General features: G+C 46.7%; 1 protein-coding gene across 3 annotated transcripts in view; it reads left to right on the top strand.

Annotated features, from left to right (window-relative positions):
- The first annotated feature begins 203 nt into the window (after positions 1 to 203).
- ccdc88b (coiled-coil domain containing 88B) overlaps positions 204 to 20,705 on the top strand; it is a 231,135-nt gene continuing 210,633 nt past the window's right edge. For 2 of the 3 annotated variants that reach the window (XM_061930450.2, XM_061930449.2), the window contains exons 1-3: positions 204 to 369; positions 7,856 to 7,986; positions 11,996 to 12,104. In XM_061930450.2, coding sequence (XP_061786434.1) covers positions 310 to 369; positions 7,856 to 7,986; positions 11,996 to 12,104 — 300 coding nt within the window. In that variant the 5' untranslated portion in view covers positions 204 to 309. Of the gene's footprint in view, positions 370 to 3,311; positions 3,318 to 7,855; positions 7,987 to 11,995; positions 12,105 to 20,705 lie in introns of those variants that run through there. The other variant, XM_072912467.1, reaches the window with a different exon arrangement.

Raw genomic sequence — 20,705 nt, 5'->3', positions numbered from 1 at the left:
TTCACCCAACAGAAGTGGCACACCACGTGTGTTATGACCGTTAATAGCAGCAACAATATGTAGGTGGTGTGGAAAGAAGGCAAGCACAATAAAGCTGGTGACACAATTCCGGTGTGGTTTTGCAACGAAACTACGAGTCACAGTCAGACAGGAAGAGGACGTGTCAGAAAGGGGAGGAGCTACAAGGCCCACCAAGTGTCAAAGTAGTTGAGGTGACAGAAGATGGACCCTGTGTGAAATATTGCTGTTCCACACCCGAAATATTGTTGTTCCACACCTGAAATATTGTTGTTCCACACCTGGACTACGATGGACTCCAGTGTGATGGCGATGATGGAAGACTTCATGGAGAGCGCGGTGGTGCAGTGGGTAAGTCACCTCTGGTTCCTCACTCGCCTGTAGATAAGGTCATCATTGTCCCTCTGACAAGAAAGTCTATGATAGTTTGCTATTAACTTGGACAACAGAATTGTTCTTTGTGTGCGGAAAAATAAACGGCTGCACTTCTCCTTTTTCTTCTTCTTTTTTTATAAAGCTTCCTTTGTCGCTTCATAACCGCTTTTTGTTGTTCTTTGTGTAACATGTTGAGTTGTCACACTTCCGTGTCCTTGGACGCACTTTGTAAAAGTACTTTTCCACATGAGGGCCAATCAGCCTGCAGGATCCTGCTGCTGGATGAAGACTATTTAGCATGCAAACACAACCTTGCTGGGTGACTTAAAGAGTCAGAGTTGGGGTGTGCAAGTAGCTCTACAAGTCTGCAGGGTGACTTAAAGAGTCAGAGTTGGGGTAGTAGCTCTGCAAGTCTGCAGGGTGACTTTCAGAGTCGGGGTGTGCAAGTAGCTCTACAAGTCTGCAGGCTGACTTAAAGAGTCAGAGTTGGGGTGTGCAAGTAGCTCTGTAAGTCTGCAGGGTGACTTAAAGAGTCAGAGTTGGGGTAGCAGCTCTACAAGTCTGCAGGGTGACTTAAAGAGTCAGAGATGGGGTGTGCAAGTAGCTTTACAAATCTGCAGGGTGACTTAAAGAGTCAGAGTTGGGGTAGTAGCTGTACAAGTCTGCAGAGTGACTTGAAGAGTCAGAGTTGGGGTTGTAGCTCTACAAGTCTGCAGGGTGACTTAAAGAGTCACAGTTGGGGTGTGCTAGTAGCTCTACAAGTCTGCAGGGTGACTTAAAGAGTCAGAGTTGGGATAGTAGCTTTACAAGTCTGCAAGGTGACTTAAAGAGTCAGAGTTGGGGTAGTAGCTCTACAAGTCTGCAGGGTGACTTAAAAAGTCAGAGTTGGGATAGTAGCTCTACAAGTCTGCAGGGTGACTTTCAGAGTCGGGGTGTGCAAGTAGCTCTACAAGTCTGCAGGGTGACTTAAAGAGTCAGAGTTGGGGTGTGCAAGTCGTTCTACAAGTCTGCAGGGTGACTTAAAGAGTCAGAGTTGGGGTGTGCAAGTAGTTCTACAAGTCTGCAGGGTGACTTAAAGAGTCAGAGTTGGGGTAGTAGCTCTACAAGTCTGCAGAGTGACTTGAAGAGTCAGAGTTGGGGTTGTAGCTCTACAAGTCTGCAGGGTGACTTAAAGAGTCAGAGTTGGGGTAGTAGCTCTACAAGTCTGCAGGGTGACTTAAAGAGTCAGAGTTGGGGTGTGCTCGTAGCTCTACAAGTCTGTAGGGTGACTTAAAGAGTCAGAGTTGGGATAGTAGCTTTACAAGTCTGCAGGGTGACTTAAAGAGTCAGAGTTGGGATAGTAGCTATAAAAGTCTGCAGGGTGCCTTGAAGAGTCAGAGTTGGGGTGTGCAAGTAGCGCTACAAGACTGCAGGGTGACTTAAAGAGTTAGAGTTGGGGTCTGCAAGTAGCTCTACAAGTCTGCAGGGTGACTTAAAGAGTCAGAGTTGGGGTGTGCAAGTAGCTCTACAAGTCTGCAGGGTGACTTAAAGAGTCAGAGTTGGGGTCGTAGCTCTATAAGTCTGCAGGGTGACTTAAAAAGTCAGAGTTGGGGTAGTAGCTCTACAAGTCTGCAGGATGACTTAAAGAGTCAGAGTTGGGGTAGTAGCTCTGCAAGTCTGCAGGGTGACTAAAAAAGTCAGAGTTGGGGTGTGCATGTAGCTCTACAAGTCTGCAGGGTGACTTAAAGTCAGAGTTGGGGTAGTAGCTCTCCAAGTCTGCAGAGTGACTTGAAGAGTCAGAGTTGGGGTTGTAGTTCTACAAGTCTGCAGGGTGACTTAAAGAGTCATAGTTGGGGTAGTAGCTCTACAAGTCTGCAGGGTGACTTAAAGAGTCAGAGTTGGGGTGTGCTCGTAGCTCTACAAGTCTGTAGGGTGACTTAAAGAGTCAGAGTTGGGATAGTAGCTTTACAAGTCTGCAGGGTGACTTAAAGAGTCAGAGTTGGGGTAGTAGCTCTACAAGTCTGCAGGGTGACTTAAAGAGTCAGAGTTGGGGTGTGCAAGTAGCTCTAAAAGTCTGCAGGGTGACTTAAAGAGTCAGAGTTGGGGTAGTAGCTCTACAAGTCTGCAGGGTGACTTAAAGAGTCAGAGTTGGGGTGTGCAAGTAGCTCTACAAGTCTGCACTATGATAATCTAATTAGTTACTATGGTCATCTAATCAGTTACTATGGTAATCTATTTAGTTACTTTGGTCATCTAAGTCTCAGCAGCTCAGACGAGGTACCAAGCAGTGTGGGTGGGGAGTGTTTCCACAGAGTGTTTCCAGAGCCTGAAATGTGGGTGTCAGGGACAGACGCGGAAAGAGATTTTTACAACAAAGTTCTAAATCTTAGTGATCACATATCTCAGATTGTAGGTGGGTTTTTTAAATGTTTTTTTTCCCCTTCGCGTTCATATTTCGCTGTGTTTCTTGCATTTTTGTTGTGTTTCGCTTGATTGTAAAATATGTGGATGGAGAGGGGGGGTGACGTTCATATGTTGTCAATATTCAGTGTTTTATCCTTCATAGTTAATATTGTAAATCCCACATTCTTTATTCTCATGTACATTCTGGGTGTCTCATTCAGTAAAAATATGTAAAATTGCATTCCGTTTTTTAAGGCGCTCTGTCATAAAGTTTTTAGCATTCAGACATTATTGTGAGGTTTTGTATTAGTGTTCCTAAAAATACATATACCGGCACCCAGATACATTTTTTTCTCTAAATTTGGCCCCCCAAGTCAAAATAATTGCCCAGGCCTGGTATAGAGTGTTTACAAATACATATGTTCACTTACTGTCTTCTCTTTGTAGCACAATGACATCGTTGAATGATCATACAGCAGTTCTTGTAATAGATAATGAAGTCAGTCATGATGAACATACTGAGATGAAGATGAAGGTTGAAGGTATTTCTCATAGTTCTTCTTCTTTGTACTTTGTACAAAACTGGATCATATAAGTACTTTGTTTGGTTAATCCATTCCAGCATTTAATTCCACATACTGATATGCTAAAGGTCTTAAGTGTTGTACATGCGTACACATGTTTTAAATTAGACTTTCTCTAAGGTTATATTTCTCTTCTTTTGTTGAGAAGAATTGTCGTACATTCTTGCTTTGTACATCATTTTAGAGGTTTGCAATTTTACCAAATCATTGAATTTCAATAATTGTGATTGAATAAATAAAGTTGTTCTCTATAGCCAACATTATGTACTATTATAACTCATATTTTTTGTAACACAGTCAGTGACTGAATTGTACTTTTGTAGTTATTTCCCATATTTCTACACAATAGTGTGAATTACATTTATATAGCGCTTTTCTCTAGTGACTCAAAGCACTTTTACGTAGTTAAACCCAATATCTAAGTTACATTTAAACCAGTGTGGGTGGCACTGGGAGCAGGTGGGTAAAGTGTCTTGCCCAACGATACAACAGCAGTAACTAGGATGGCGGAAGCGGGGATCGAACCTGGAACCCTCAAGTTGCTGGCACGGCCACTCGACCAACCGAGCTATACCGCCCCAATAAGTCAGATATGTAACACTAGTGAGCAGTAGAGAATATGAAGTGATTTTTGGTCTAGAACATGTTTTGTTTCATTTCTTATTGACTTGTTTGCCACTTTATATTTTTTACATGAGATTTCCATTTCATTTCATCATCTATTATTACAGTGGCAAGGCCCCGGGGGTGGATGAGATCCGCCCAGAGTTCCTTAAGGCTCTGGATGTTGTGGGGCTGTCTTGGTTGACAAGACTCTGCAACATCGCGTGGACATCGGGGGCGGTACCTCTGGATTGGCAGACCGGGGTGGTGGTTCCTCTCTTTAAGAAGGGGAACCGGAGGGTGTGTTCCAACTATCACACTCCTCAGCCTTCCCGGTAAGGTCTATTCAGGTGTACTGGAGAGGAGGCTACGCCGGATAGTCGAACCTCGGATTCAGGAGGAACAGTATGGTTTTTGTCCTGGTCGTGGAACTGTGGACCAGCTTTATACTCTCGGCAGGGTTCTTGAGGGTGCATGGGAGTTTGCCCAACCAGTCTACATGTGCTTTGTGGACTTGGAGAAGGCTTTCGACCGTGTACCCCGGGAAGTCCTGTGTTGAGTGCTCAGAGTGTATGGGGTAACGGACTGTCTTATTGTGGCGGTTCGCTCCCTGTATAATCAGTGTCAGAGCTTGGTCCGCATTGCCGGCAGTAAGTCGGACACGTTTCCAATGAGGGTTGGATTCCGCCAAGGCTGCCCTTTGTCACCGATTCTGTTCATAACCTTTATGGACAGAATTTCTAGGCGCAGTCAGGGCGTTGAGGGTATCTGGTTTGGTGGCTGCAGGATTAGGTCTCTGCTATTTGCAGATGATGTGGTCCTGATGGCTTCCTCTGGCCAAGATCTTCAGCTCTCACTGGATCGGTTCGCAGCCGAGTGTGAAGCGACTGGGATGGGAATCAGCACCTCCAAGTCCGAGTCCATGGTTCTCTCCCGCAAAAAAGTGGAGTGCCATCTCCGGGTTGGGGAGGAGACCCTGCCCCAAGTGGAGGAGTTAAAGTACCTCGGAGTCTTGTTCACAAGTGAGGGAAGAGTGGATCGTGAGATCGACAGGCGGATCGGTGCGGCGTCTTCAGTAATGCGGACGCTGTATCGATCCGTTGTGGTGAAGAAGGAGCTGAGCCGGAAGGCAAAGCTCTTGATTTACCGGTCGATCTACGTTCCCATCCTCACCTATGGTCATGAGCTTTGGGTTATGACCGAAAGGACAAGATCACGGGTACAAGCGGCCGAAATGAGTTTCCCTCCGCCGGGTGGCGGGGCTCTCCCTTAGAGATAGGGTGAGAAGCTCTGTCATCCGGGGGGAGCTCAAAGTAAAGCCGCTGCTCCTCCACATCGAGAGGAGCCAGATGAGGTGGTTCGGGCATCTGGTCAGGATGTCACCCGAACGCTTCCCTCGGGAGGTGTTTCGGACACGTCCAACCGGTAGAAGGCCACGGAGAAGACCCAGGACATGTTGGGAAGACTATCTCTCCCGGCTGGCCTGGGAACGCCTCGGGATCCCCCAGGAGGAGCTGGACGAAGTGGCTGGGGAGAGGGAAGCCTGGGCTTCCCTGCTTAGGCTGCTGACCCCGCGACCCGACCTCGGCTAAGCGGAAGAAGATGGATGAATGGATGGATATTACAGCCAACAATGTGTTTTCTTTTACCCTTTCAATGTCTACTCCGTCTATTTGTATTTGTGTTTGACTTTCTCTTCGACTGTTACCAAATAGCATTATTTTACTTTTACTGAGATTGGAAGGTCTGTTTCCCACATTACTAAACAAATGTAAGGGCCAAAAAAGAGAGTTTTGATTGATTGATTGAAACTTTTATTAGTAGATTGCACAGTACTCTACATATTCCGTACAATTGACCACTAAATGGTAACACCCGAATAAGTTTTTCAACTTGTTTAAGTCGGGGTCCACGTTAATCAATTCATGGTAAGGACTTAAAGGGGTGCCTTGAGGATAAACTGAGTGATGTAATGTCAGGTTCAAACACTGATGACATCTTTTAAACAGACAAGAAGCAAGGAATCATGCAGAGACAGAGTTCAATTTGGCTCAATGAGGAGAGACGTTTGGGGCTGCACACTCAGTTACAATCTCCCAGTCCCACGTGCTCTATTTGATTGGGAGGTCCCTGGTCACATCACTGAGGCTGCTTCTGAAGGAAGGGGGGTATTTTCAGCAGCCCCAGTTGGACACAATATATGATTATTCAGAAATGGAAATGTGCTGACACTCGTGATATCGCCCTGTCTCTGCTTTGTCTGCGTCACGGTACTCGATGTTCTGGTCAAAAACACTGATACGAGACGACTCGCAATCTTGGATTGCAAGTTGTCCCTTTGCCATACTTGCCAACCTTGAGACCTCCGAATTCGGGAGATTGGGTGGGGTGGGGTGTGGGCGGGGTTTGGGGGAGGGGTCGGGGTCGGGAGGCGGGTTTAAGATGGAGGAGTATATTTATAGCTAGAATTCACTGAAATTAAAGTATTTCTTATGTTCATATATATATATACATATATATATATAGTACAGTAATGAATCTACTACTAACTGTACTGTACTTGCTGCTTACTTAAAAAAATAACACTTACCTTTCACTATTTGAGTAGCTTTTTGAGTGCCATTTGAGTACTGGCGAGCGATCTCTGAATCCGGGAACATATCCTTCACGGATTTGTTAAAAACATCCGCAAATGAGAACGGAATGTTGCTCGCAAGGTGGCCCATAATACTGCGTTGCCGCCGCCTTGTGGATGTTGTGTGTCAGTGTATTAACGTGCCGGCTGGAATAAACACATGCTGAGAAATAGCTCCGTGCCTGCCTACTTTATGGGTTATAGATAAACCTATGGATAACGGAGACATATATAATAGTCTCCTTTTCAGGTGAGAGACGACGCTAAAGGCAGTGCCTTTAAGGCACGCCCCCAATATTGTTGTCCAGCTGGAAATCGGGAGATTTTCGGGAGAATGGTTGTCCCGGGAGATTTTCGGGAGAGGCACTGAAATTCGGGAGTCTCCCGGAAAATTCGGGAGGGTTGGCAAGTATGCCCTTTGCACAGATAGAAAAGTACAACTTCAGCACAATTGATGATAACTATAGTGAAGTGAATTACATTTATATAGCGCTTTTTCTCAAGTGACTCAAAGCGCTTTACATTGTGAAACCCAAAATCTAAGTTACATTTAAACCAGTGTGGGTGGCACTGGGAGCAGGTGGGTAGTGTCTTGACCAAGGACACAACGGCAGTGACTAGGATGGCGGAGGCGCGGATCGAACCTGCAACCCTCAAGTTGCTGGCACGGCCGCTCTACCAACCGAGCTATACCGTCCCACTATAGCAACGGCCTTTAAGCATAAGAGTTGTGTGATAACTTACACATAATTATTATAAATGATAAATGATAAATGGGTTATACTTGTATAGCGCTTTTCTACCTTCAAGGTACTCAAAGCGCTTTGACAGTATTACCACATTCACCCATTCACACACACATTCACACACTGATGGCGGGAGCTGCCATGCAAGGCGCTAACCAGCAGCCATCAGGAGCAAGGGGTGAAGTGTCTTGCCCAATTGCTGGCACGGCCACTCTACCAACTTGGCCACGCCGTCCCTATAACATGTAAAGCACAAGTTTGGACCCCAGTGTTTGCTAGCAAAGGTTCAAATGTCAACACAAGGATCTGCCAATGTGTTCAAGGTGGTCCAAGTTCCTCCAAACAACAGGAGCACTCTGCTAATTTTAGGAATTTGCTGCAAAATGTTTGTCTCCCAAGTTTTAAACTGAACCTGGTATGAGGTCATTTCCAGGCAGGATTTGGCCCCTGAACTTCTGTAAAGGCAACAAGTGACATGTTTGTGTTGGCTTGACGGTGATTCTCTCCTCCAGGTGCAGCTCTTTGAGAAGATGGTGGCAGCAGAGAAAGGTGTCCCAGTCTACATGGAAGGTTCCCACGATGCCAAGAACTGCTACCTCAGGCTGACCAATGGCATTTTCCTCAACGAGGTCATGAGGATCATGTAAGACTGTTATGTATTTACACGCACACCAAATGTTTGGTTAATACATCACCTTAACAATCAAGTATTGAAATGAACAAGACATTTTCTTATTGCCCTGCATGAACTTGAGACAGCATTTATCACGTTTACGTCCTTAATGCTTGCATTGTTCCACCGTCAAGTTGATGAATGGCATGAACTTAGGGTTAGAGTTAGGGTTGTCACAAGTATCCAGCCAATCGTGAAATGGTTCTGCTGACACCCGTCTGCGTTGTCGTCCTTATCAGGACGTTCCCATGTGGGCACATTAGAGCCAGATCTTCTGTCAGTATTTGGCCGATTTATCTGGCCTGGCTGAACCTCTGTTATGTCATTAAAATGTCATTGACTGGCTCCATAGATGCAACACTGAACGCAGATTTTTCCATCAGGGGTGGGAGATGTTTGACCAAGCTGCATGCAGAGGTTTCCATCAGGGGTGGGAGATGTTTGACCAAGCTGCATGCAGAGGTTTCCTTCAGGGGTGGGAGATGTTTGACCAAGCTGCATGCAGATGTTTCCTTCAGGGGTGGGAGATGTTTGACCAAGCTGCATGCAGAGGTTTCCATCAGGGGTGGGAGATGTTTGACCAAGCTGCATGCAGAGGTTTGCATCAGGGGTGGGAGATGTTTGACCAAGCTGCATGCAGAGGTTTCCTTCAGGGGTGGGAGATGTTTGACCAAGCTGCATGCAGAGGTTTCCTTCAGGGGTGGGAGATGTTTGACCAAGCTGCATGCAGAGGTTTCCATCAAGGGTGGGAGATGTTTGACCAAGCTGCATGCAGAGGTTTCCTTCAGGGGTGGGAGATGTTTGACCAATCTGCATGCAGATGTTTCCTTCAGGGGTGGGAGATGTTTGACCAAGCTGCATGCAGATGTTTCCATCAGTGGTGGGAGATGTTTGACCAAGCTGCATGCAGAGGTTTCCTTCAGGGGTGGGAGATGTTTGACCAAGCTGCATGCAGAGGTTTCCTTCAGGGGTGGGAGATGTTTGACCAAACTGTATGCAGATGTTTCCATCAGGGGTGGGAGATGTTTGACCAAGCTGCATGCAGAGGTTTCAATCAGGGGTGGGAGATGTTTGACCAAGCTGCATGCAGAGGTTTCCTTCAGGGGTGGGAGATGTTTGACCAAGCTGCATGCAGAGGTTTCCTTCAGGGGTGGGAGATGTTTGACCAAGCTGTATGCAGATGTTTCCATCAGGGGTGGGAGATGTTTGACCAAGCTGCATGCAGAGGTTTCCATCAGGGGTGGGAGATGTTTGACCAAGCTGCATGCAGAGGTTTCCTTCAGGGGTGGGAGATGTTTGACCAAGCTGCATGCAGAGGTTTCCATCAGGGGTGGGAGATGTTTGACCAAGCTGCATGCAGAGGTTTCCTTCAGGGGTGGGAGATGTTTGACCAAGCTGCATGCAGATGTTTCCTTCAGGGGTGGGAGATGTTTGACCAAGCTGCATGCAGAGGTTTCCATCAGGGGTGGGAGATGTTTGACCAAGCTGCATGCAGAGGTTTCCATCAGGGGTGGGAGATGTTTGACCAAGCTGCATGCAGAGGTTTCCTTCAGGGGTGGGAGATGTTTGACCAAGCTGCATGCAGATGTTTCCTTCAGGGGTGGGAGATGATTGACCAAGCTGCATGCAGATGTTTCCATCAGTGGTGGGAGATGTTTGACCAAGCTGCATGCAGAGGTTTCCTTCAGGGGTGGGAGATGTTTGACCAAGCTGCATGCAGAGGTTTCCTTCAGGGGTGGGAGATGTTTGACCAAGCTGTATGCAGATGTTTCCATCAGGGGTGGGAGATGTTTGACCAAGCTGCATGCAGAGGTTTCCATCAAGGGTGGGAGATGTTTGACCAAGCTGCATGCAGAGGTTTCTTTCAGGGGTGGGAGATGTTTGACCAAGCTGTATGCAGATGTTTCCTTCAGGGGTGGGAGATGTTTGACCAAGCTGTATGCAGAGGTTTCCTTCATGGGTGGGAGATGTTTGACCAAGCTGCATACAGATGTTTCCATCAGGGGTGGGAGATGTTTGACCAAGCTGTATGCAGATGTTTCCATCAGGGGTGGGAGATGTTTGAGCAAGCTGAATGCAGATGTTTCCATCAGGGGTGGGAGATGTTTGACCAAGCTGCATGCAGAGGTTTCTTTCAGGGGTGGGAGATGTTTGACCAAGCTGCATGCAGAGGTTTCCTTTAGGGGTGGGAGATGTTTGACCAAGCTGTATGCAGATGTTTCCTTCAGGGGTGGGAGATGTTTGACCAAGCTGTATGCAGATGTTTCCATCAGGGGTGGGAGATGTTTGACCAAGCTGCATGCAGAGGTTTCCATCAGGGGTGGGAGATGTTTGACCAAGCTGCATGCAGAGGTTTCTTTCAGGGGTGGGAGATGTTTGACCAAGCTGTATGCAGATGTTTCCTTCAGGGGTGGGAGATGTTTGACCAAGCTGTATGCAGAGGTTTCCTTCATGGGTGGGAGATGTTTGACCAAGCTGCATACAGATGTTTCCATCAGGGGTGGGAGATGTTTGACCAAGCTGTATGCAGATGTTTCCATCAGGGGTGGGAGATGTTTGAGCAAGCTGAATGCAGATGTTTCCATCAGGGGTGGGAGATGTTTGACCAAGCTGCATGCAGAGGTTTCTTTCAGGGGTGGGAGATGTTTGACCAAGCTGCATGCAGAGGTTTCCTTTAGGGGTGGGAGATGTTTGACCAAGCTGTATGCAGATGTTTCCTTCAGGGGTGGGAGATGTTTGACCAAGCTGTATGCAGAGGTTTCCTTCATGGGTGGGAGATGTTTGACCAAGCTGCATACAGATGTTTCCATCAGGGGTGGGAGATGTTTGACCAAGCTGTATGCAGATGTTTCCATCAGGGGTGGGAGATGTTTGACCAAGCTGTATGCAGATGTTTCCATCAGGGGTGGGAGATGTTTGACCAAGCTGTATGCAGATGTTTCCATCAGGGGTGGGAGATGTTTGAGCAAGCTGAATGCAGATGTTTCCATCAGGGGTGGGAGATGTTTGACCAAGCTGCATGCAGAGGTTTCCATCAGGGGTGGGAGATGTTTGACCAAGCTGCATGCAGAGGTTTCTTTCAGGGGTGGGAGATGTTTGACCAAGCTGTATGCAGATGTTTCCTTCAGGGGTGGGAGATGTTTGACCAAGCTGTATGCAGAGGTTTCCTTCATGGGTGGGAGATGTTTGACCAAGCTGCATACAGATGTTTCCATCAGGGGTGGGAGATGTTTGACCAAGCTGTATGCAGATGTTTCCATCAGGGGTGGGAGATGTTTGAGCAAGCTGAATGCAGATGTTTCCATCAGGGGTGGGAGATGTTTGACCAAGCTGCATGCAGAGGTTTCTTTCAGGGGTGGGAGATGTTTGACCAAGCTGCATGCAGAGGTTTCCTTTAGGGGTGGGAGATGTTTGACCAAGCTGTATGCAGATGTTTCCTTCAGGGGTGGGAGATGTTTGACCAAGCTGTATGCAGAGGTTTCCTTCATGGGTGGGAGATGTTTGACCAAGCTGCATACAGATGTTTCCATCAGGGGTGGGAGATGTTTGACCAAGCTGTATGCAGATGTTTCCATCAGGGGTGGGAGATGTTTGACCAAGCTGTATGCAGATGTTTCCATCAGGGGTGGGAGATGTTTGACCAAGCTGTATGCAGATGTTTCCATCAGGGGTGGGAGATGTTTGAGCAAGCTGAATGCAGATGTTTCCATCAGGGGTGGGAGATGTTTGACCAAGCTGCATGCAGAGGTTTCCATCAGGGGTGGGAGATGTTTGACCAAGCTGTATGCAGATGTTTCCATCAGGGGTGGGAGATGTTTGAGCAAGCTGAATGCAGATGTTTCCATCAGGGGTGGGAGATGTTTGACCAAGCTGCATGCAGAGGTTTCCATCAGGGGTGGGAGATGTTTGAGCAAGCTGAATGCAGATGTTTCCATCAGGGGTGGGAGATGTTTGACCAAGCTGTGTTTGTGTGTCCCAGAGACCCCAACCCCAGGGTGGAGAGGCTGCATGACAGCCAGACAGACGACTGCATGCAACGCATCCAGAACTTCTCCATTTTGAATCGACACCTCAGAGCCTTCTACCAGGTAGAGAAGGGGCGGGGCCACGGGGGAGATGACATCATCTGGAGGGAAAGCAACAGATTTAATAGAACTTTTCTCTGCAGTCATGTTGCTTGTTCAGACTCCTGGCAATGGTTTTTAGTACAGTCCTAGGCTGGACTACAGCCTGGCTTTGGGAGTTTGTGGACATTGAAATGTAGTGCAAGAGTTGCAGAAGGTCATTGGTTTCAACAACAGCAAAATGTCAACAATTCACACACGGGCTATCGTGCATTTTAGTATTCATTCTACAAAAACTATTCATTTATTTTACTGAAAGATCTCCTCGAAGCGTGGAGGATGCCCTCAAACCTGCAGCCTTGCTCAGGTCTTCAGTCTTTGTGGTTGTAGAGGTGACCGTGTTGATGCTGATGGTTTATATTTACTTAGAACAGGTTTCAGGGCAGCACAGTGACACAGGGGTTGGTGCATGTGCCCCACAATACGAAGGTCTTGAGTCCAATCCCGGGCTCGGGATCTTTCTGTGTGGAGTTTGCAGGTTCTCCCCGTGACTGCGTGGGTTCCCTCCGGGTACTCCGGCTTCCTCCCACCTCCAAAGACATACACCTGGAGATAGGCCCCTCCCACCTCCAAAGACATGCACCTGGGGATAGGTTGATTGGCAACACTAAATGGTCCTAAGTGTGTGAATGTGAGCGTGAATGTTGTCTGTCTATCTGTGTTGGCCCTGTGATGAGGTGGTGACTTGTCCAGGGTGTACACCGCCTTCCGCCCGAATGCAGCTGAGATAGACTCCAGCACCCCCCGCTACCCCGAAAGGGACAAAGCGGTAGAAAATGGATGGATGGATGGATGGAGAACAGGTTTCATATTTACTTCCAACATGATACATCACATATTTCATAACATGTCTAAGAAGAGTAGGAAGAAGCAGATCTTATTTAATCCCATACTCATTTTTGTTTGTTCACTACCTTTTCTCAACTTGTAAGTTAAATACATACATCATTATTACAGTTCTCATGTATAAATAGTTGTTTATAAGTCGTAATTCACATAATCAGATCTCATTTTTCAATAATGTTCAAGATGCTTATCAAAATTATTCTTCCTAGTACTTTGTACAGTTTGAACAGTTTCTTAAACTGGATCATGTTAGTACATTGTTTGGTTAATCCATTCCATAATCTAATTGCACATACTGATATACTAAAGGTTTTAAGTGTTGTACGTGCATACACATGTTTTAAGTTAGATTTTTCTCTAAGGTTATATTTCTCCTCTTTAGTTGAGAAGAATTGTTATCCATTCTTGGCTAGCAGGTTATAGTTTGCTTTGTGCATCATTTTAGATGTTTGCAATTTTACCAAATCATTGAATTTCGATATGTTTGATAAAATGTTAGAATTTTCTCTATAACCAACATTATGTATTATTCTAACTGACCTAGTCTAAATGACTAGTTATACAAATATTTTTTTGTAAACCAGTAATTATAGTCTGCAAACGATGTGTTGTTGTTGAGTGTCGGTGCTGTCTAGAGCTCGGCAGAGTAACCGTGTAACACTCTTCCATATCAGTAGGTGGCAACCGGTAGCTAATTGCTTTGTAGATGTTGGAAACAGCGGGAGGCAGGGTGCAGGTAAAAAAGGTGTCTAATGCTTAAACCAAAAATAAACAAAAGGTTAGTGCCCCTAAGAAAAGGCATTGAAGCTCAGGGAAGGCTATGCAGAACGAAACTAAAACTGACAAAACGGACTAAACAAAAACAGAATGCTGGACGACAGCAAAGACTTACTGTGGAGCAAAGACGGCGTGCACAATGTACATCCGAACATGACATGACAATCAACAATGTCCCCACATTTAGGTATGGATCCGATACCAAGTAGTTACAGGATCATACAATAAAATATAATACCTAATAAATTAATAATAATATGGTTAAGAAATACTGATGTAAAGGGTAGGTGTCACACTGTTTTCTGTTTTAACATGTTCTATTTACACTTTTGTGAAAATGTAATAATCACTTATTCTTCTCTTCTTTGATACTTTACATTAGTTTTGGATGATACCACACATTTAGGTATGGATCCGATACCAAGTAGTTACAGGATCATACATTGGTCATATTCAAAGTCCTCATGTGTCCAGGGACGTATTTTCTGACTTTATAAACCCAACGCTCTTGTACTTGGTATCATTACAGTGGACATCAGGTGTAGATCCACCCTTGGCATTTGTTTACATTTTGACGCTGGTGAGCTACTGTATCCTCCTACGGTGTGTAGTGAAGCATGTTTAGCTATTCCTCTCCTCTACTTGTAAGAAACTTACTTTATTTGTCGCCATGGAGACAAGAATTAGTGATTTAGAAGTAGATAAAACACTGTGGATGGATGTTAGCCGCTACCTAGCTAGCCATGTCTTAAAGCACCTCTTCCTGAGGGTGTTTCAGTGTTATAACGTCACCTTTATCTTTACTTTTTACTTTTTACGCCAAAATGCGTCCATACTAAAACAACTTCTAGCTCATTCTAAATAGAAAGGCTCTTAAAAGGCTGAAAGATAACATAAGTGAGGACTTGAAGGGAGCAGCTTGTTTCTTGCTGTAAGCCAGCAAGAACAAACCACAGGATGGAAAAGTGAAGCCAGTATTAGTCAAGATTATCCCTGCTAGGGATGTTGTAAATAAAGTCAAGTATTAGTCTCCACACAAGAACATCCCTGCTAGGGATATTTTAAATAGTGCACTCGGGGGATGCACCAACAAGAAGATGAAACAGAACATTTCCTTCCTGGGCGTCCTCGCCTGCTATGAAGCAAATTGGATGATTTTCTTGAGGCCGCTCTGGTGGTGGAGGAGTGGAGTGGAGGAAGCAATCGAGCAAAAAGGTAGCATGCATGTTTTTTTGGTGTCATTTGAGGTAATGACACACTCCGAAACCTCCCTGGTCAGATACTAGCAACATAGCAACATAGTAGTTGGTGTCATTTGAGGTAATGACACACTGGCCTCCATCCAGAAGGACTTAAACCTACCTGGTCAGATGGTAGCAACATAGCAACATAGTAGTTGGTGTCATTTGAGGTAACGACACACTCTTAAACCTACCTGGTCAGATGGTAGTAAAATAGCAACATAGTAGTTGGTGTCATTTGAGGTAATGACACACTGGCCTCCATCCAGGAGGACTTAAACCTACCTGGTCAGATGGTAGCAACATAGTAGTTGGTGTCATTTGAGGTAATGGGACACTGGCCTCCTTCAGGAGGACTTAAACCTACCTGGTCAGATGGTAGCAACATAGTAGTTGGTGTCATTTGAGGCAATGACACACTCCTAAATCTCCCTGGTCAGATGGTAGCAACATAGCAACATAGTAGTTGGTGTCATTTGAGGTAAAGACACACTGGACTTGCTCCAGGAGGACTTCAGCCTCCCTGGTTAGATGGTAGCAACATAGTAGTTGGTGTTATTTGAGGTAAAGACGAACTGGACTCCCTCCAGGAGGACTTCAGTCTCCCTGGTCAGATGGTAGCAACATGACATCATAGTAGTTAGTGTCATTTGAGGTAATGACGCACTGGCCTCCATCCAGGAGAACTTAAACCTCCCTGATCAGATGGTAGCAACATGGCATCATAGTAGTTGGTGTCATTTGAGGTAATGACACACTGGCCTCCATCCTGTAGGACTTCAGCCTCCCTGATCAGATGGTAGCAACATGGCATCATAGTAGTTGGTGTCATTTGAGGTAATGACACACTGGCCTCCATCCTGTAGGACTTCAGCCTCCCTGGTCAGATGGTAGCAACATAGCAACATAGTAGTTGGTGTCATTCGAGGTGATGACACACTGGCCTCCCTACAGGAGGACTCCAGCCTCCCTGGTCAGATGGTAGCAACATGCTCATTTGAGGTAATGACACACTGGCCTCCCGACAGGAGGACTTCAGCCTCTCTGGTCTGATGGTAGCAACATAGCAACATAGTAGTTGGTGTCATTTGAGGTAAAGACACACTGGAATCCCTCCAGGAGGACTTCAGCCTCCCTGGTCAGATGGTAGCAACATGGCAACATAGTAGTTGGTGTCATTTGAGGTAATGACACACTGGCCTCCCTCCAGGAGGACTTCAGCCTCCCTGATCAGATGGTAGCAACATGGCATCATAGTAGTTGGTGTCATTTGAGTTAATGACGCACTGGCCTCCATCCAGGAGGACTTAAACCTCCCTGATCAGATGGTAGCAACATGGCATCATAGTAGTTGGTGTAATTTGAGGTAATGACGCACTGGCCTCCATCCTGTAGGACTTCAGCCTCCCTGGTCAGATGGTAGCAACATAGTAGTTGGTGTCATTTGAGGTAAAGACACACTGGAATCCCTCCAGGAGGACTTCAGCCTCCCTGGTCAGATGGTAGCAACATGGCAACATAGTAGTTGGTGTCATTTGAGGTGATGACACACTGGCCTCCCTCCAAGAGGACTTCAGCCTCCCTGGTCAGATGGTAGCAACATAGCAATATAGTAGTTGGTGTCATTTGAAGTGATGACACACTGGCCTCCCTCCAGGAGGACTTCAGCCTCCCTGGTCAGATGGTAGCAACATAGTAGTTGGTGTCATCTGAGGTAATGACACACTGGCTTCTCTCCAGGAGGACTTCAGCCTCTCTGGTCAGATGGTAGCAACATAGCAACATAGTAGTTGGTGTCATTTGAGGTGATGACACACTGGCCTCCCTCCAGGAGGACTTCAACCTCCCTGGTCAGATGGTAGCAACATAGTAGTTGGTGTCATTTGAGGTAATGACACACTGGCTTCCCTCCAGGAGGACTTCAGCCTCTCTGGTCAGATGGTAGCAACATAGCAACATAGTAGTTGGTGTCATTTGAGGTGATGACACACTGGCCTCCCTCCAAGAGGACTTCAGCCTCCCTGGTCAGATGGTAGCAACATAGCAATATAGTAGTTGGTGTCATTTGAGGTGATGACACACTGGCCTCCCTCCAGGAGGACTTCAGCCTCCCTGGTCAGATGGTAGCAACATAGTAGTTGGTGTCATCTGAGGTAATGACACACTGGCTTCTCTCCAGGAGGACTTCAGCCTCTCTGGTCAGATGGTAGCAACATAGCAACATAGTAGTTGGTGTCATTTGAGGTGATGACACACTGGCCTCCCACCAAGAGGACTTCAGCCTCCCTGGTCAGATGGTAGCAACATAGCAATATAGTAGTTGGTGTCATTTGAGGTGATGACACACTGGCCTCCCTCCAGGAGGACTTCAACCTCCCTGGTCAGATGGTAGCAACATAGTAGTTGGTGTCATTTGAGGTAATGACACACTGGCTTCCCTCCAGGAGGACTTCAGCCTCTCTGGTCAGATGGTAGCAACATAGTAGTTGGTGTCATTTGAGGTAACGACACACTGGCCTCCCTCCAGGAGGACTTAAACCTCCCTGGTCAGATGGTAGCAACATGGCATCATAGTAGTTGGTGTCATTTGAGGTAATGACGCACTGGCCTCCATCCAGGAGGACTTAAATGTCCCTGGTCAGATGGTAGCAACATAGCAACATAGTAGTTGGTGTCATTTGAGGAAATTACATACTGACACACTGGCCTCCATCCAGGAGGACTTAAACCTTCCTGGTCAAATGGTAACAACATGGCAACATAGTAGTTGGTGTCCTTGAAGGTAATGACACACTGGCCTCCATCAAGGAGGACTTCAGCCTCCCTGGTCAGATGGTAGCAACATAGCAACATAGCAACATAGTAGTTGGTGTCATTTGAGGTGATGACACACTGGCCTCCCTCCAGGAGGACTTCAGCCTCCCTGGTCAGATGCTAGCAACATAGCAACATAGTAGTTGGTGTCATTTGAGGTAATGACACACTGGCCTTCATCCAGGAGGACTTAAACCTTCCTGGTCAAATGGTAACAACATGGCAACATAGTAGTTGGTGTCATTGAAGGTAATGACACATTGGCCTCCATCCAGGAGGACTTCAGCCTCCCTGGTCAGATGGTAGCAACATAGTAGTTGGTGTCATTTGAGGTAATGACACACTGGACTCCCTCCAGGAGGACTTCAGCCTCCCTTGTCAGATGGTAGCAACATAGCAACATAGTAGTTGGTGTCATTTGAGGTAATGACACACTGGCCTCCCTACAGGAGGACTCCAGCCTCCCTGGTCAGATGGTAGCAACATGCTCATTTGAGGTAATGACACACTGGCCTCCCGACAGGAGGACTTCAGCCTCCCTGGTCAGATGTTAGCAACATAGCAACATAGTAGTTGGTGTCATTTGAGGTAAAGACACACTGGACTCCCTCCAGGAGGACTTCAGCCTCCCTGGTCAGATGGTAGCAACATAGTAGTTGGTGTCATTTGAGGTAATGACACACTGGCCTCCATCCAGGAGGACTTCAGCCACCCTGATCAGATGGTAGCAACATGGCATGATAGTAGTTGGTGTCATTTGAAGTAAAGACACACTGGACTTCCTCCAGGAGGACTTAAACCTCCATGGTCAGATGGTAGCAACGTAGCAACATAGTAGTTGGTGTCATTTGAGGTAATGACACACGGGCCCCATCCAGGAGGACTTAAGCCTCCCTGGTCAGATGGTAGGAACATGGCATCATAGTAGTTGGTGTCATTTGAGGTAATGACACACTGGCCTCCATCCTGTAGGACTTCAGCCTCCCTGGTCAGATGGTAGCAACATAGCAACATAGTAGTTGGTGTCATTTGAGGTAATGACACACTGGCCTCCATCCAGGAGGACTTAAACCTACCTGGTCAGATGGTAGCAACATGGCAACATAGTAGTTGGTGTCATTTGAGGTAATGACACACTCCTAAACCTCCCTGGTCAGATGGTAGCAACATAGCAACATAGTAGTTGGTGTCATTTGAGGTAATGACACACTGGCTTCCCTCCAGGAGGACTTCAGCCTCCCTGGTCAGATGGTAGCAACATAGCAACATAGTAGTTGGTGTCATTTTAGGTAATGACACACTGGCCCCCATCCAGGAGGACTTAAGCCTCCCTGGTCAGATGGTAGCAACATGGCATCATAGTAGTTGGTGTCATTTGAGGTAATGACACACTGGCCTCCATCCTGTAGGACTTCAGCCTCCCTGGTCAGATGGTAGCAACATAGTAGTTGGTGTCATTTGAGGTGATGACACACTGGCCTCCCTCCAGGAGGACTTCAGCCTCCCTGGTCAGATGGTAGCAACATAGTTGTTGGTGTCATTTGAGGTAATGACACACTGGCCTCCATCCAGGAGGACTTCAGCCTCCCTGGTTAGATGGTAGCAACGTAGCAACATAGTAGTTGGTGTCATTTGAGGTAATGACACACTGGCCCCCATCCAGGAGGACTTAAGCCTCCCTGGTCAGATGGTAACAACATGGCATCATAGTAGTTGGTGTCATTTGAGGTAATGACACACTGGCCTCCATCCTGTAGGACTTCAGCCTCCCTGGTCAGATGGTAGCAACGTAGCAACATAGTAGTTGGTGTCATTTGAGGTGATGACACACTGGCCTCCCTCCAGGAGGACTTCAGCCTCCCTGGTCAGATGGTAGCAACATGGCAACATAGTTGTTGGTGTCATTTGAGGTGATGACACACTGGCCTCCATCCAGGAGGACTTAAACCTCCCTGGTCAGATGGTAGCAACATAGTAGTTGGTGTCATTTGAGGTGATGACACACTGGCTTCCCTCCAGGAGGACTTCAGCCTCCCTGGTTAGATGGTAGCAACGTAGCAACATAGTAGTTGGTGTCATTTGAGGTAATGACACACTGGCCCCCATCCAGGAGGACTTAAGCCTCCCTGGTCAGATGGTAACAACATGGCATCATAGTAGTTGGTGTCATTTGAGGTAATGACAAACTGGCCTCCATCCTGTAGGACTTCAGCCTCCCTGGTCAGATGGTAGCAACTTAGTAGTTGGTGTCATTTGAGGTGATGACACACTGGCCTCCCTCCAGGAGGACTTCAGCCTCCCTGGTCAGATGGTAGCAACATAGCAACATAGTAGTTGGTGTCATTTGAGATAAAGACACACTGGCCTCCATCCTTTAGGACTTCAGTCTCCCTGGTCAGATGGTAGCAACATAGCAACATAGTAGTTGGTGTCATTTGAGGTAATGACACACTGGCCTCCCTTCAGGAGGACTTCAGCCTCTCTGGGCAGATGGTAGCAGCATAGCAACATAGTAGTTGGTGTCATTTGAGGTGATGACACACTGGCCCCCATCCAGGAGGACTTAAACCTCCCTGTTCAGATGGTAGCAACATGGCAACATAGTTGTTGGTGTCATTTGAGGTGATGACACACTGGCCTCCATCCAGGAGGACTTAAACCTCCCTGGTCAGATGGTAGCAACATAGTAGTTGGTGTCATTTGAGGTGATGACACACTGGCTTCCCTCCAGGAGGACTTCAGCCTCCCTGGTTAGATGGTAGCAACGTAGCAACATAGTAGTTGGTGTCATTTGAGGTAATGACACACTGGCCCCCATCCAGGAGGACTTAAGCCTCCCTGGTCAGATGGTAACAACATGGCATCATAGTAGTTGGTGTCATTTGAG

Source organism: Nerophis lumbriciformis, linkage group LG36, assembly GCF_033978685.3.
Source record: "Nerophis lumbriciformis linkage group LG36, RoL_Nlum_v2.1, whole genome shotgun sequence".
In the NCBI taxonomy this organism is placed as follows: Eukaryota; Metazoa; Chordata; class Actinopteri; order Syngnathiformes; family Syngnathidae; genus Nerophis; species Nerophis lumbriciformis.
Note: the sequence above shows the minus strand (reverse complement) of the source record. Positions and strands in the feature narration are given on the sequence as shown.